At 37.8% G+C, this 13,939-nt stretch overlaps 1 protein-coding gene across 2 annotated transcripts in view; it reads left to right on the top strand.

The window, feature by feature from the left end:
• The window catches only part of thsd7ba (thrombospondin, type I, domain containing 7Ba), a 209,722-nt gene that overhangs the window by 123,692 nt on the left and 72,091 nt on the right, over window positions 1–13,939 (top strand). For both annotated transcript variants that reach the window (XM_089133301.1, XM_039655480.2), the window contains exons 9-11: window positions 3,852–4,043; window positions 5,410–5,638; window positions 13,750–13,865. In XM_089133301.1, coding sequence (XP_088989427.1) covers window positions 3,852–4,043; window positions 5,410–5,638; window positions 13,750–13,865 — 537 coding nt within the window. The remainder of the gene's footprint in view (window positions 1–3,851; window positions 4,044–5,409; window positions 5,639–13,749; window positions 13,866–13,939) is intronic.

Here is a 13,939-nt window from a genome sequence, read left to right as displayed (position 1 = left end):
ATTTTCAAAAAAGTTTCAAAAGCAACATATTTTAGCAACAGCGTGAAAGTGAATAGCACATAACAGGCCCAATACCGGTATATGAATATCTATTGGTACAACATGGATCACGTGACTAAATTTACGTCATCGTTTTCAAATACCTCCGGCTTCACAGTCCACACTACAACACGAAAGCAGCGTTTTCAAATTTATCCGCTTTGGAGAGCGTTTTCCAAAAGCATGTGTTAAAAGCATGAGCATGTGTTACACTGAAGCTCGCTTCCAATAGAATTTCTAATCTAAGCTAAAATTAATTGTACTCATCTTCTGTGTGGACTCCTTTTTAGCCACGCCCCTGTTGGTGCTGATAATGGTGCAAAAAAATTGATTCCGAGTTTGAATGATTTAAAGAGCTTGTATCATATTTTTGGTAATTAATTTCAGCTCTCTTAGACTGTAAAAAGACTAATCCCTTGTAAGCTATTAAATTAATGGGTTTGTCCTTGACTATGTCTGAAAAATGAATGATGAATCTGCTTTCATCCATCAGGTGTTCACTGAGAACTGATCTAAGAACTGGTCTCATGTTACTCTCGTTATTGCTTCCAATTATGACTTTGTTTCAACTCTGTTCAAAATTTAATGTGGGATTAAATCAAAGATTTTTTTTTTTTTTTTTTTTTAGATGCCACGTTTGTTTTCTTTATCATAGTACACAAAAATAGTTTTGTGTCTGTGCTTGCAGGCAAATCAAGGGGTTGTTCTCTTGATCTCTTTCCCTCCTACACTTTCATTTTTGTGTGGATGGTTTTGTACGTTTTGAACAGCGTGAAATGGTACACAGATTAAGGGGGGCTCACAAGCAGCACTATTTTATTTATTTATTCTCCTTTCCTCTTAAATGCAAGTGAGCCAAAGAGATATCAGCCAGAAAGATGTGGCCCTTCCAGTGCTTTTGCTCTCCGTGTGGGCTGTTAAGGTTAATTTCTGCAATCTGCATGCACATTTTCATCTGGCCCTCCTGGGGCAAAGTGTTCCTTTCAAACTTTCACAATTATTTCTGATATAATATAACACAGAGGGAAAGTGGATTGATTTAGGGAGGTGGGAAGCTGGAATCATTTGATGCCTGCAATATGACCTGTAAGTCGGTGATGTTATTTGGAGCTCTGGCATTATTCTTTCTGCAATTTAATTTATTACAATTGGGTGTTCAAATTGCCAAGCATCTGTTATGGAATTACAGTTTGTGCATTATTCAGAAGACGAAAATAATAGCCCTGCACAGTTAGTTAAAATGAATACTGCTTGGTTTTTATTTCTGACTCTTGAATTGTCATTTTCGCAGTATAATTCCTGCTATTTTCTTTCTCTGGAGCTTTTTGTGAACTTACTGTCACTCATCACCATTTATACTGAATGCTTTGATGTACAAAGTTTTGCCGTATTATCTCTAACTTTATGGGAACATGGCATTCCTGCTGAAAAGGCTGACATAGCTAGTCATGGTAATATACCAATTTTATTTGATTTGAAACACCATGACTGCCTTTGTCAACCAGCTTCTGGACATTTGGGCGATTCTTCAATTAAGGGGTTCTTCAATTCTTCAATTATGCAAACACAAGTTCAATGGAAGTCAATTAGCTTTGAAATTATAAACATTCAAATAAATTATTTATTTTTTAGTAAAACACATAAAATATTGGTATTTAAAAAGTCAGAGAAACTCATATAACAATCAGATCAATTATTAATTTACATTTCAACTATTAAAAACAGGAAGTTCATGTAAAAGACCAAATATATATATATATATATATATATATATATATATATATATATATATATATATATATATATATATATATATATATATAATACTTTCCCTGCCACAACATTTGTGATCAAATAAATGCAGCCTTGGTGAGCAAAACAGACATTTTAATGTGCATGTAGGTAGGTGTTTCTTGATATTTCTCTGCATTGCAGGAGCCTGTTGAAATGCTAATGCACTCATTTCAAGGGGTCAATAAATCTCTTCAATATTTTGGATCCCTGATGTCAGTGTCAAGGATAGACCAAATACCTCTTTTTCAAAACCGCATTTCATGGTGTAGTAGAGACTTTAGTGTAGATGAATGGAAGTTTCCGGTTCTGTCTTCAGTTTAAATTGCACTCAGGGGTCCTCCACCTCGTGCACGCAACAGTTATCTTCAAACTTATTGAAGTCTGGGTCACATGGTCGCCTAACGTGTTTTGCAATAGCTATTTGATTGCCAAGAACATGCCTAGAGTCCCTCCTCACCAGCCTCTTTGCTTTGATGACTCAAGAAGCCTGATGCTAAAGGTTGGAGGCGGAGGGCTGGAGACACGCTTTAGGGAATATCTTCCATCTATGCCTCATTGGATCAAGAACATCACCCATATCACATTCTTTGGCTCTTGACATGGATACATTCACAACAGGAGGGGGAAATACATAGATAACAAATCTGCCCCTGGGTTGTTATTGCTTAACTGCATGTTTGAAAGTGAAAGACAGAGTTCAAGAGGAATAATGATGCCTCGTATTGACCGCTTGATTCTTCACACGTTCAGTGGTTTAGGAAATTGATCCTTTATGGTGGCACATAAGAAGGATGTAATACGCCTGTTTGTTGTGGATGTTTTTTTTAGGGTTTAATTGTTAAAGGAAAGTTTTGTAATCCTAGGGAAGTGAATGGTAGGATTAATGTCTCTCTTTCATGCATGAAATGAGAGTTTTCCTCTCACTAACCTCAGCAGACAGCCCAGCTCTCTTTCACTTCTGTTTTTTTGATAGCTCACTGGCATCCAATAAATGAAATGGCCTTTGGTTCATTGTGTCAAATACTGTTTCCTGTTCAAATCTTTTCCTTCGGAAAGGAAACAAATTCTGCCCGTCTGATCAAGCAGTCATTAGTAAAATCAGTGGCAACACACAAAGCAAATATTTCCTGTGGTAAATTTGTTTGAAGATCGAAGAGCAGATCATTTGTATAGAGAAAATGATGGCGTTATCGCTACAATGTGATGTGCAGCCGTTGCTTTGACAGGCTTGATTGGGAGGGTTTGGACCGTCACGAAAGTATTAGTGTTCAGAACTTGGTTGTGTTCATCATAATGAAATCTGCATTGCCTTCTCTGTTTTCATGTTTCCCATTTCTGTGATTGAGCACAAAAAGGCTGATGATGAATCACAATTGTTGATCGCTTATTTGGAGATAAAAACCACTTAGTCTTCATCAAAGTTGCATTAAAACACGAAAGCAGAGAATATGAGCACATTTATAATAGGGACCTAGTAGGGACCTATCACAATAATCAGGATTCACTCTTGTAACGCTGAGTTATGGGACTATTTCATCGAATGGCTTATTCCACCTCTATGCACAAAAACACATTGCATTTCTGTGTTGTAGAGGTAACTTGGGTTTGTGGTTGACTAATATAGAGTCTTTTATAAGTGTAACATTTTTATGCAATGTCTGTATTCATTTGATCTATTTTTATTAATAATATTTATAAATTCAGTACCGTAATAAATTGGAGTTAAGATTATTTTAAGTTTTTTGAAAGAAGTCTCTTATGCTCACCAAGGCTGCATGTATTTAATCAAAAGAGTAAAAAAAAAAAAAAAATGAAATACTGTGTATCTATCTTTGTATCTGTTTGTCTGTCTACAACTTACTATATATTATGGAATATTGAATGTTCACAATGGCCAGTATAATAAAGAAATGGGCAAATGTGCCCGTTTTGAAACAACAATAAACTCCCTTGATATCTGTCAACAACACCAAGTAACGATGGTGACATTACAACTCGTCTTATGTTCCCCTAAACAGGGCAGCTTGTTCCTGAGGAGCTCTGTGAAGATGAGTCGCCCCCTAAAGAGGTGTCCTGTGTGATGGCGTGTTCAGGTGACTGTGTGCTCAGCTCATGGTCTGATTGGTCCTCCTGCTCCCACAGCTGCTCCAGTAAAAACTTAGAAGGCAGACAAAGCCGCACACGGACCGTATTGGGCTTACCAGGAGAAGGTCAGTTGACTTTCACCTTTTACAGAAATTAGATGATAATGGTTATTACAAATGTCTGAAAAATGTATTTTCAATTCAAGAAAATAAAATGTAAGGCATTCAAATTAATATGGTGCATGTAACATGGAATATATTGATAACATTTAAACAAACAAACAGATAATTTAATGCTGTCATATTGTTTTGACAAGTGAAGTAATTTACTCCTAATATCACTCTGAGGGTGACATGACACCATTAATCGGTTTGTTTTTGTGAGTGGAGGAGCAATTTTGCATTTGGTATATTTGTTTCAGGGGAGCTGTGATAAAAATGTGTTCACAGGGTCTCATTTTTCTGTCTGCCTACTTACAGCTGTGGGCTTTTCCAATCAAACAAAGTCCTTCTGGAATGACAAAAAGAGCTGTGTAATTAAGACTTAAATATAGCTTAGTCTAGAGACTACTCCCACCCCCTCTGCAGTCACGCATGCACACACGCATACGTGCCTACGTACATCTTGAGTAACAGCATTATGCATGCTCTTACATACACGTATCTCTATGCATCTGGAAATGGAAATAAAGCCCCAACCTCTATACACCATCCACAGAGTGTCATTAATCAGACAAGCCCTTATTAATATTCAGCTGGTCTACGTTACACTCATAATGAGTCCCTGTGTTATGGAGAAAAGCTGAATGTCAATACAATGTCATTAGCTTCAAGGGCAGATGGAGTAGGTATTACTTTTAATAGAATAGAAGTCATTTTTGATCAAACAAAATTTATCAAAATGTGTTCCACACATGGATTCACATTCAGCACTTTGCGTCAGGTTTAGTATGTTTACAGGTACAGTAAAATGATGGAAGAAGTTTTTGGATGCATTAATATCAAATAATTGTCTGATACGGCTTAGCTGATATTTATTTTGGTTTGTATGGAAGAGTCTATTCTAATTTCTTCTTATATTACAAAATTGTATTTCAACTATATTTCAATTAACATAAAATGATGTTAATAGTTTTATTTAATGATAGCACTGATAAACACTGTGACATTAGCTCTTTCAGCAGCCCAACAGCACCATCGACTCAACCAATGGTGTGAGTTTGAGGCAATTTTGTTTGTCTCGTTTAATCAATGAGACATTTAAAAAAAAAATAATTTGATGCTGGTGGTTTAGAAATTACACCATGAACATTTTTTTTTTTATTATTCTTTTTCTTCTATTCATATATCTACATCACTTCACATGTCCCAGTAGAATTCGACTTCATGCCTCTTGTGCTCATGTAGCTCGTTAACATTTTATGGAGCATTAAAGCAAACTTAAGAGAGGGTTTTCCATCTGTAATGCAGTTAATGATCTTTTACATTTCAGCTAAGGCATGTCCAGCTGCTACTGCTCTGGAGGAGTGGAGAACTTGTAACGCTCATCCATGCATCTCGTTCTATTGGGAAGCGTCGCCATGGGGACCATGCATTGAAGACTCTTCCATGAATCTAAATGGCACCAGCTACTGGAACGGAACGGCCACCTGTGCTGTCGGGGTGCAGATTCGTAAAGTGGTCTGCATGAAAATGGGCGTCGGGCCGGTTATTCCCAAAAGGTGCCTTATTTTTATGTATGAAATTTATAATGTGTGGATTTGTGCATTTCCACACACCACACCACACTGAAAGTGTTTGCAGTGGCCTTTTGTGGAGGTTAGATTATTAAAGCACATAGATTTTCCACCACCGCTCATAGCATGAGTTTTAAATGGTATATTTTACTAATCTTTGGTGATCACTGCTTTTTAATATTAAATCCATAGAGCACTTACTTTACCTGTCAGATGCAGGCAATTACGCACTGTTCAGACATGCAGTAAAATGCTATCCTTTTGTGATTTGAAATCGTTTTAAAGTAAGATTTTGGAAATGCATTTAATTTGGTAGAGTCAGATCAAATTTCACTTAGCACTCATCATTCGAGACACGGAATGGCTTTGATAATAATACACAAAGTGTCTCATTTACTCTCACATGCTATTCATGTTTGAGTAATCAAACAAGGGAACTGTTTTGAACACGGCATATGTATGAATGGGTAAAATGTAGTAGTGCTCAAGGCTTATGGCATTGTTTTTACTATGGCAATCAATATAGATATACCATATATTAACTGCACTATCTGAACAAATATCCAATCTTTACTAGAATTTATGTGCTGTGTGAGCAACAGATCAAGTTGAGATTCAAGTACCTCATCAAATATGTGCCGACATTCAATTAAGAATGTTTTTGGAGGGTTTCAGTTTTATAATGTTACAATAATATCAAGACATCCGTATTTGGTGAATAATGAACTTCCCAGAGAGAAATATTTCCCCTGCTAGCTTTTGTAAATATATGTACATTTAGTTTGATCAGAGCGTAAATTAAAGCAGATGTTATTAGACACTTCTGCTCTGGAATGTGTTGAGGCAGTCTGCTACACAATCACCCAGTCCTGAAATCCAGATTTAATAGTTTTCCATTCAAACATCACATTTACACTGCATGAATGAGACATATAGTACTGTAAGCTGTTATCTCTTGATATGTTCACATTTCCCTGACCTTTGCACAAGGGAAGCTCGCTTGGTTTACATTTGCTGAAGCCGTATCTTATACATTGAGTCTGTCAATATTCTCATCCGTGTGCTGTGCGTGGCTCCGAGTGAAGGCTGGACTTTTTCTTCTCTGTTTTCTCTATGAGAGGTTCATGTTGCCCCAGGTCTTTCTTTGATAAATGTTTCCTGTGGGAGTGGTGTAATGGCGCTTTGGGTAAGATAAAATGTTCTGTTGCATTGCATGGAGAAGATATTGTGTTGTGCATCGGGAAAAGGAGCTCATAAATAATGCAGTCATTTATCCATTTCTTTCTGTTATATTAATGACACCAACGTAAAGTGAGTTTATGGGCTGACGTATTTCACTGGCCTGGTTATAGGTTTTGGCTTTACCTCGGTTTTTGGGAGGGGGCTGTCTGGAAACACATGATAGATTTTCTCTTTTTAGTGAAAATATCTAATCAATATTTAAAACAAGATGCATTTACATGCATTTACATAATTTTTATCAAGCTTTTATATTTAAGATCAGTAATTTCACTTAAATGGCAATGAAGATTACCTATTAATAAGAAAATTAAATTAAGAAAATTTCAATATATCAATATATATATATATATATATATATATTAGTATTTTAACCCTGCTCTGAGTTCACTTAACATCACCGTTTGTGAGACCTTGAAAGGTCTAAAGTGTGTTAAGGAGAAAACTGTGTCATAGCCTATACAATTGTGCTTACCAATGATTAATCTAAGCTTCTTTACAGTTGGGAGAGAACAAATCATAGTCTGGTTTATAGTGGTCTGTTACACACACACACACACACACACTCTCACACACACACACACACACACACACACACACACACACGCACACACACACACGCACTCACTTTAAAGATATACTGAAGCATAAATCACACATGGGTGTACTATATATGGCATGGATGTGTTTGATGGTGTAGATAAATGTATGTGTTTGTGTCACACACACATCATATGCCTTGTGCCTTGCCGCATGTGCTGGAGACAGAACAGAACATCAGTAATATAGAACATGTCATCAGATGAAAGCGCTTGATATTTTGTGGTGTGTGTTCAGATAACTCCACTTTATTTAAAACAGCAGGGCTGAGCTATTTAAACATCTTGATATATGAAATGACCCAACAGGGAGATGTTTGTTTATATTTCTGCTGCTATACCTGTTCTTTATTAATGTTCATATGCTTGCATAAAGAGGAAAATAAACCATGTTCCATATAGGTACAATAGAACTTGTCTGTCAACATTAAATGCGATCTGATCTCAGAAATTTTAAAAGTACAGTTTTGTGGAGCAGGATGATATATTATGTCTGTTTGTGGGTGATGCAAGTTCAAGCTTGATTTCACTATTTCCCCTTCATTCCAAATCATTTCCTGTCTTCTCTCTCCACTGCTGCTCTCCACACTCTTTCCACTGCCACATCATTTCCTGCTTCCTCTCTCTCTCTCTCTCCACACTCATTCAAATAAATGGATTAAATTTAATCCACCACCATGGGTGAATTATTCATTTTATAAAACTAGCAATATGATTAAATGGTGTTTCTAAAAAAAAAAAGTGTATTAATTATTAGATAATTGCAATGAACAAATATGTCATTAAGTAATTTGCCTAGAGATAGCATAATAAACTATTTGAATCAGAATTTACGGTAGAAATTAGTAATTTCTGCATTTCTGCACAAACTGACTGCTTTTCTAAAACTGCGACAACAGCAATATGATATAACCGTGTTGAAAAAATAGTTGTATTTATTATTAATAATAATCGTAATAAACAATTATTCAAAATGCCAAATTTGCATTTAGTTTTTTAGTAAATTGCAGTGTAATTTCTGCACCATTAGTCTCACCAAAATAAATAAATAATTGGTTCATTTCTGTGTATGACACAGAGTAACATCTTATAAAACACTATTCAGACAAAGTGTTTACTCTTTTCAGGGAAATCTATTTCAATTATGAATTCAACAAGTGTGTTGTTTCATATTGCTTTTGTCCTGTGAATTAATGTTTGTTTGTTTGTTTGTGACAGCTTTAAGCATGCCCATCCAATTGCCCATCCATCCAGTCATTATTTACTCACCCTCATGTCGTTCCAAACCTTTTACGCTTTTGCTCATCTTCGCAACACAAAAATATGTTTTTGAGTTTGAGATATGGCAAAAAAAAAGAGATTTCCATCCTCCATTGGCAGTTTCTGTTCCACTTTAACACAAAATTAATAAAGATATTGTAAAACTAACTTATATTATTTGAGCGGTTTAGTAATTTTTTTCTGATGGGACACGATCACTTTATATGATGAACATAAAAAGTTTGTCCTTCGGATGAGACGTTAAACTGAGGTCCTGTGTAACAAATCAGAAGGCTTAGGCAGATCCATATGCAAAAACTTTTAATAACTCAAAGACAGTCAGTGAGAAACACAGGAATTCTTGAATAAGGATCCGCTGACTGTGGGCAGAAACCAGGCTTGAAGAAGTATAGGCAGACAGCGTGAGTTCGGTTACCAGGAACAGGCGTAAAGTTCTGGGAAGGCGGATAGAACCAGTTTCCAGGTCAGGCTGTGGATTCCGAGGCAGGCTGCAGACAATCAGATAAGGTTAGTTTAGCGAGGATCAGAAATACGGTAAATCTTGATACACAGAAACGGCTCAGACATGCACACGTATAGAGGCAATACTTTGCACAGAACGCTTAGTTAACGAGGCAGATAAAGGCTGAGCAATGATTAATAATACAGAACAGGTGATGGTAGTCACAGCGCAAATGATTCATACTTATATAAGAGAGTATGCAACATGCTAGAACTCAGGAGAGGGCACCCGTGGTTGAGAGATGGTGGACTCAGGGAGACTGGACGCCAAAACAGAGATTCAGCCCTTTAGCCATGCGCAAGTACTCCAAATTCTTGGATATGTGGAGCCCTCCAGAAAGTGCCTCCACTCTTCAAAGGCTGCCTTCATGGCCAGCAACTCACGATCACTCACATCGTAATTTCTCTCCAATGGACTGAGCTTTCTGGAATAAGGCACAGGGGTATAATTTGGGAGGCGATCCTTGACACTGAGACAGCACCGCACCCAGGCCGGTACTTGAGGCATCCACTTCAACTGCAAAAGGTGACTCTGGATCAGGATGATGTAGGAAGGGAGCTGAGGTAAAAGCCCGAGTGGCCTCTTCACTCCAAGGTAGACAAGAAGTACCCCTGCGAATGGGTTGGGGCCATTGCACCACTGCCTTTACTTTGCCCTTCTCCATAGCCACACCTTCCAGACTGATGATGTAGCACAAGAATGAGGTAGATGTTTGGTCAAAGTCACACTTCTCAATTTTCTCGTAGAGTTGAAACTGGACGAGCCTCTGAAGCACAGCACGGATGTGTCGGACATGTGCTTCTACACTCTCAGGAAAAAAAAGGTACAAAAGCTATCACTGTGGTGGTACCTTTGTGTGTGTGGTACACCTTTGTACCCAAAGAGTGCATATTAGTCCCTCAAAGGTAAATATTGATACCAAAAGTGTACATATCAGTAGATAAATTATATCTTTTGAAGGGTAATGTCCCAGTGACAGCTTTTGTACCTTTTTTTCCTGAGAGTCTGAATATACCAGAATGCCGTCGATATAAAATATGGCATGGTGTTGGAGCATGTCTCGGAACACGTCATTAATGAAGGATTGGAATACAGCTAGACTTTTGGAAATCCCGAACGGCAAAACCAAGTATTCAAAGTGGCCTATTCATGTAGAAAAGGCTGTCTTCCACTCATCCCCTTCGTGGATACGGACCAGGTTGTATGCACTTCGCAGATCCAGCTTGGTACAGTATCTTGCTTTGCGGAACAGCTCCAGGGCAGCTGGAACCTGGGGCAGTGGATAGCAAAAATAGACGGTACAATCATTGAGCGCTCTGTAATCAATACATCAGAGTCCTCCATCCTTCTTCTGAACGAAAAAAAAAACAGCTGATGCGGGAGAAGTGGATGGTCGAATGAAGCCCTTGGTGAGCTCCTCCTCAATATATTTCTTTATGGTTTCAGTCTCTGGCTGGGACAGAGGGAACATACAGTATGCGCCTTAGGTGGTGTGGCATCAGGCAAGAAGTCAATGGCACAGTCATAAGGGGCAATGAGGCAGAAGCTTAGTAGCATTAAACTTGCTTAAGGCCTCCGCTAGGTTGTGGTATACAGCGGGCAGGCGATTCAACACGGGATTATCAGGTAACTCATGGATGCTCCTCATAGGAAGAGGTTGGACCGAGGACAGGCCGTTTGTTAAAGCAGATTTTTCCCCAGCTATTGAGCTGCCTGGAGGTCTATTGCAGAAATGGGTCATGCTTATGGAGCCAGGGCAACCCCAGAATCACAGGAGAGGGTGGAGCTTGACTGAATCAATTTGCGGTATAGCAGTCCGGTGTACATGCGCAACTCCTGAGACAGGTGAGTGACCGGTGCCCATAGTGGTCTACCATCACAGCCTCGACAGAAGGGGAGAAATGCATGGGAGTAGAGTAATCCTATGAAGTTTAGCAAACTCTTGCAACATGAAGTTCCCAGCAGCACCAGAATCCAACAGAGCCGATGTGGACACAGATTTTCCATTGACAGTCAATTCAATGGGAACTTCTACACATGATTTTAGATTTAATCAGTCAAGTAGACTCACCACAGCATTCTCTCTGTTGGCAGACCGATGTTGGCAGTTTTGACGAAAGTGACCAGCCCCTCCACAGTATAAGCATAGACATAGACATAGCATATTTGACGTGCAAGAACAAACCTCATTGGTTCTTGCTGAAGCTCAACGGTGCTGCGCAACACATGAGAATGAACCTCATTGGTTTTTGCACATCAAGAAAACATGCTTGAGCTTCTGTTTACCATATCTCATGTGTGCATTGATGAATGTTTATATGTGGATAAATGTTCATCATATAAATCAGTTGTTTTTCTTCAGACTAAACCTCTCAAATCATATGTAATATTTTTTCGATTTCTTTACAAACTTTTTGAATCTTCAAAGTGTCAATTTTGTAGCTGTCAATGGAGGAACAGAAAGTTCTCAGATTTCATCCAAAAGTTCTTAATTTGTGTTTTCGAAGATGAACGAAAGACTCATGGGTTTGGAACTACATGAGTAAATGATGACAGAATTTTCATTTTTAGGTGAACTAACCCTTTGAGTTAAGCAAAACATAAACAGAAAATGTGTTTTTTGTCAACATGTTGTCTCCTCTTTCTACTGATTTCTTGTACTTATCCGCTACCCACTCTTTTGTTCCTCTCCTAAAGCTCTGTATCATCAATGCCTTTGGGTGATTGCCCATTGTAATGACATTCTGCTTCACAGAGCACAAAAGTGAGAGAGAAACAGATGATTCATGGCTCCATTCTTTCTTGTCCCCTACTTTGATGTGTCCTGTTTGCTGGTCTCCAAAGCCTTTATTTGGTAGAGGCCTGCTGAGTCCCACCGCCTCTCTTTAGAGCTGCTGCATGCTCGGAAATGAAATCCAGAATGCAGCTTACAGGGATGGACATTCTCCATGGAGCAACATGCTCTTAAACAAAAGCATGCACATACTTGCACTCACAAGGACACACATGTCCAGCAGGACGTACACCCTAGTATATAAGTAAGGGATCATGTGCAGTCAACATACTGTAATGGGTCTTTTTTCGACCTGAGGGGATTTATTTTGTGAAAACGATCATCTGACTGTACATTATCCCTTATACATATTCACCAGGGTGAATGTAATTTTCCGTCCTATCACACGGCATTTTACCAAATAGATCATATTGATTTAAGTTGAATTTCTTTCAATGTTTTATAAGTAACAGGATACCAGAGAGTACTAAGAGAGCCATGCAATGGGTACATTGTTATGGGAAAACAGTAGTACACCAGATGGAAAGTAAATGGCGTTATATACTTACTTATTCCACCGAAGCCAGTTGAAGTTATTTAATATTTTTTTTGTTGAATAAAAAATTCTAAATTTTTATTTTTATTTGTTAAATTATGTTACACATCAATACTAAAGCATACTAACTAAATTAATACACTACTGTTCATACATTTGGTTTCAGTAAGATTTTAAATTTAGCAAGGATGCATTAAAATGGTCAAAAATGATAGTAAATACATTTATAATGTTACTGAAGATATATATGATCTTTGTATTCATTTAAAAATTCTGAAAAGTGTATCATGATTGCACAACGTTTTTCAACACTCATATTACTGATAAGTGTTACTTAAGCACAATATCAGCATATTATAATGATTTCTAAAGGATCATGTGACCCTGAAGACTGGAGTAATGGCTTTCCATCACAAGAATAAATTGCTTGTTTAAAAAAAAAAATGTGAATAATATTTTATAGCATTACTGTTTTACTGTAATTTTTATCAAATAAATGTAGCCTTAAGAGACAACAAAACAAAAACCCCACAGTTTTGAATGGTAGTGTACATCCATACATGTTGGTGTTAGGGAAAAATCATAGTGTGTACTTATTTATTTAATTTTTTTATGTTGGAAATTGTTTGCCAAATATACATTTATTATGTATAATCAATATCACACAATTTAGTGACCATGGAGCTCTGTGATTTGACTTCTGTAAAGTATTTTAGAGCACAGAATAATGAACTCTCTTTCCATTAGATTACACAGTACAGTATAGCGAGCTGTATGGGGGATATCTCTTTATCTCTCTCTTAAGAAACATACAGGCTCAGGTAGCGTCTCGCTTGCCATCACTCATACCGGAATAACTCACCTTTACCGTATACTCACTCAGATACAATCAGTTGCAGCCTCTGCTGGTAAGATGCAATAAATATTACATCAACTTCCCCTACAGTCTGGTTGTGATCTTCTGTTACACAGATAGTGTCATTGGAACTGTGTTGTATTATGTACATGATAATGTCTTGGTTTGTGGGGTACAGTAAATCAACCTGCACACAGGACCAGCAAGGTCAAGGACAGATCAACTGCAGTGTGAATTAAGACAAATAAAATGTTCCTTTTTTTTCTGTTCTCCATATGTTTGTGTCATAGGTGTCCAGAATCTGCCCGACCGGACACCATTCAACCCTGTTCACTGCCCTGTAGGAAAGATTGCATTGTGACCCCTTTCAGTGAATGGACAGCCTGCCCTACCACATGCCTGCCAGGTATTAATACAATCTCCTCCCACAACCTTTAGCTGTGACATTTCAGTGGGACCTCACATACAGGGATAGTTCAC

This window comes from Pimephales promelas, chromosome 7 (assembly GCF_988280905.1).
Source record: "Pimephales promelas chromosome 7, fPimPro1.hap1.1, whole genome shotgun sequence".
Lineage (NCBI taxonomy): Eukaryota > Metazoa > Chordata > Actinopteri > Cypriniformes > Leuciscidae > Pimephales > Pimephales promelas.
This window is presented reverse-complemented; position numbering and strand designations above follow the sequence as displayed.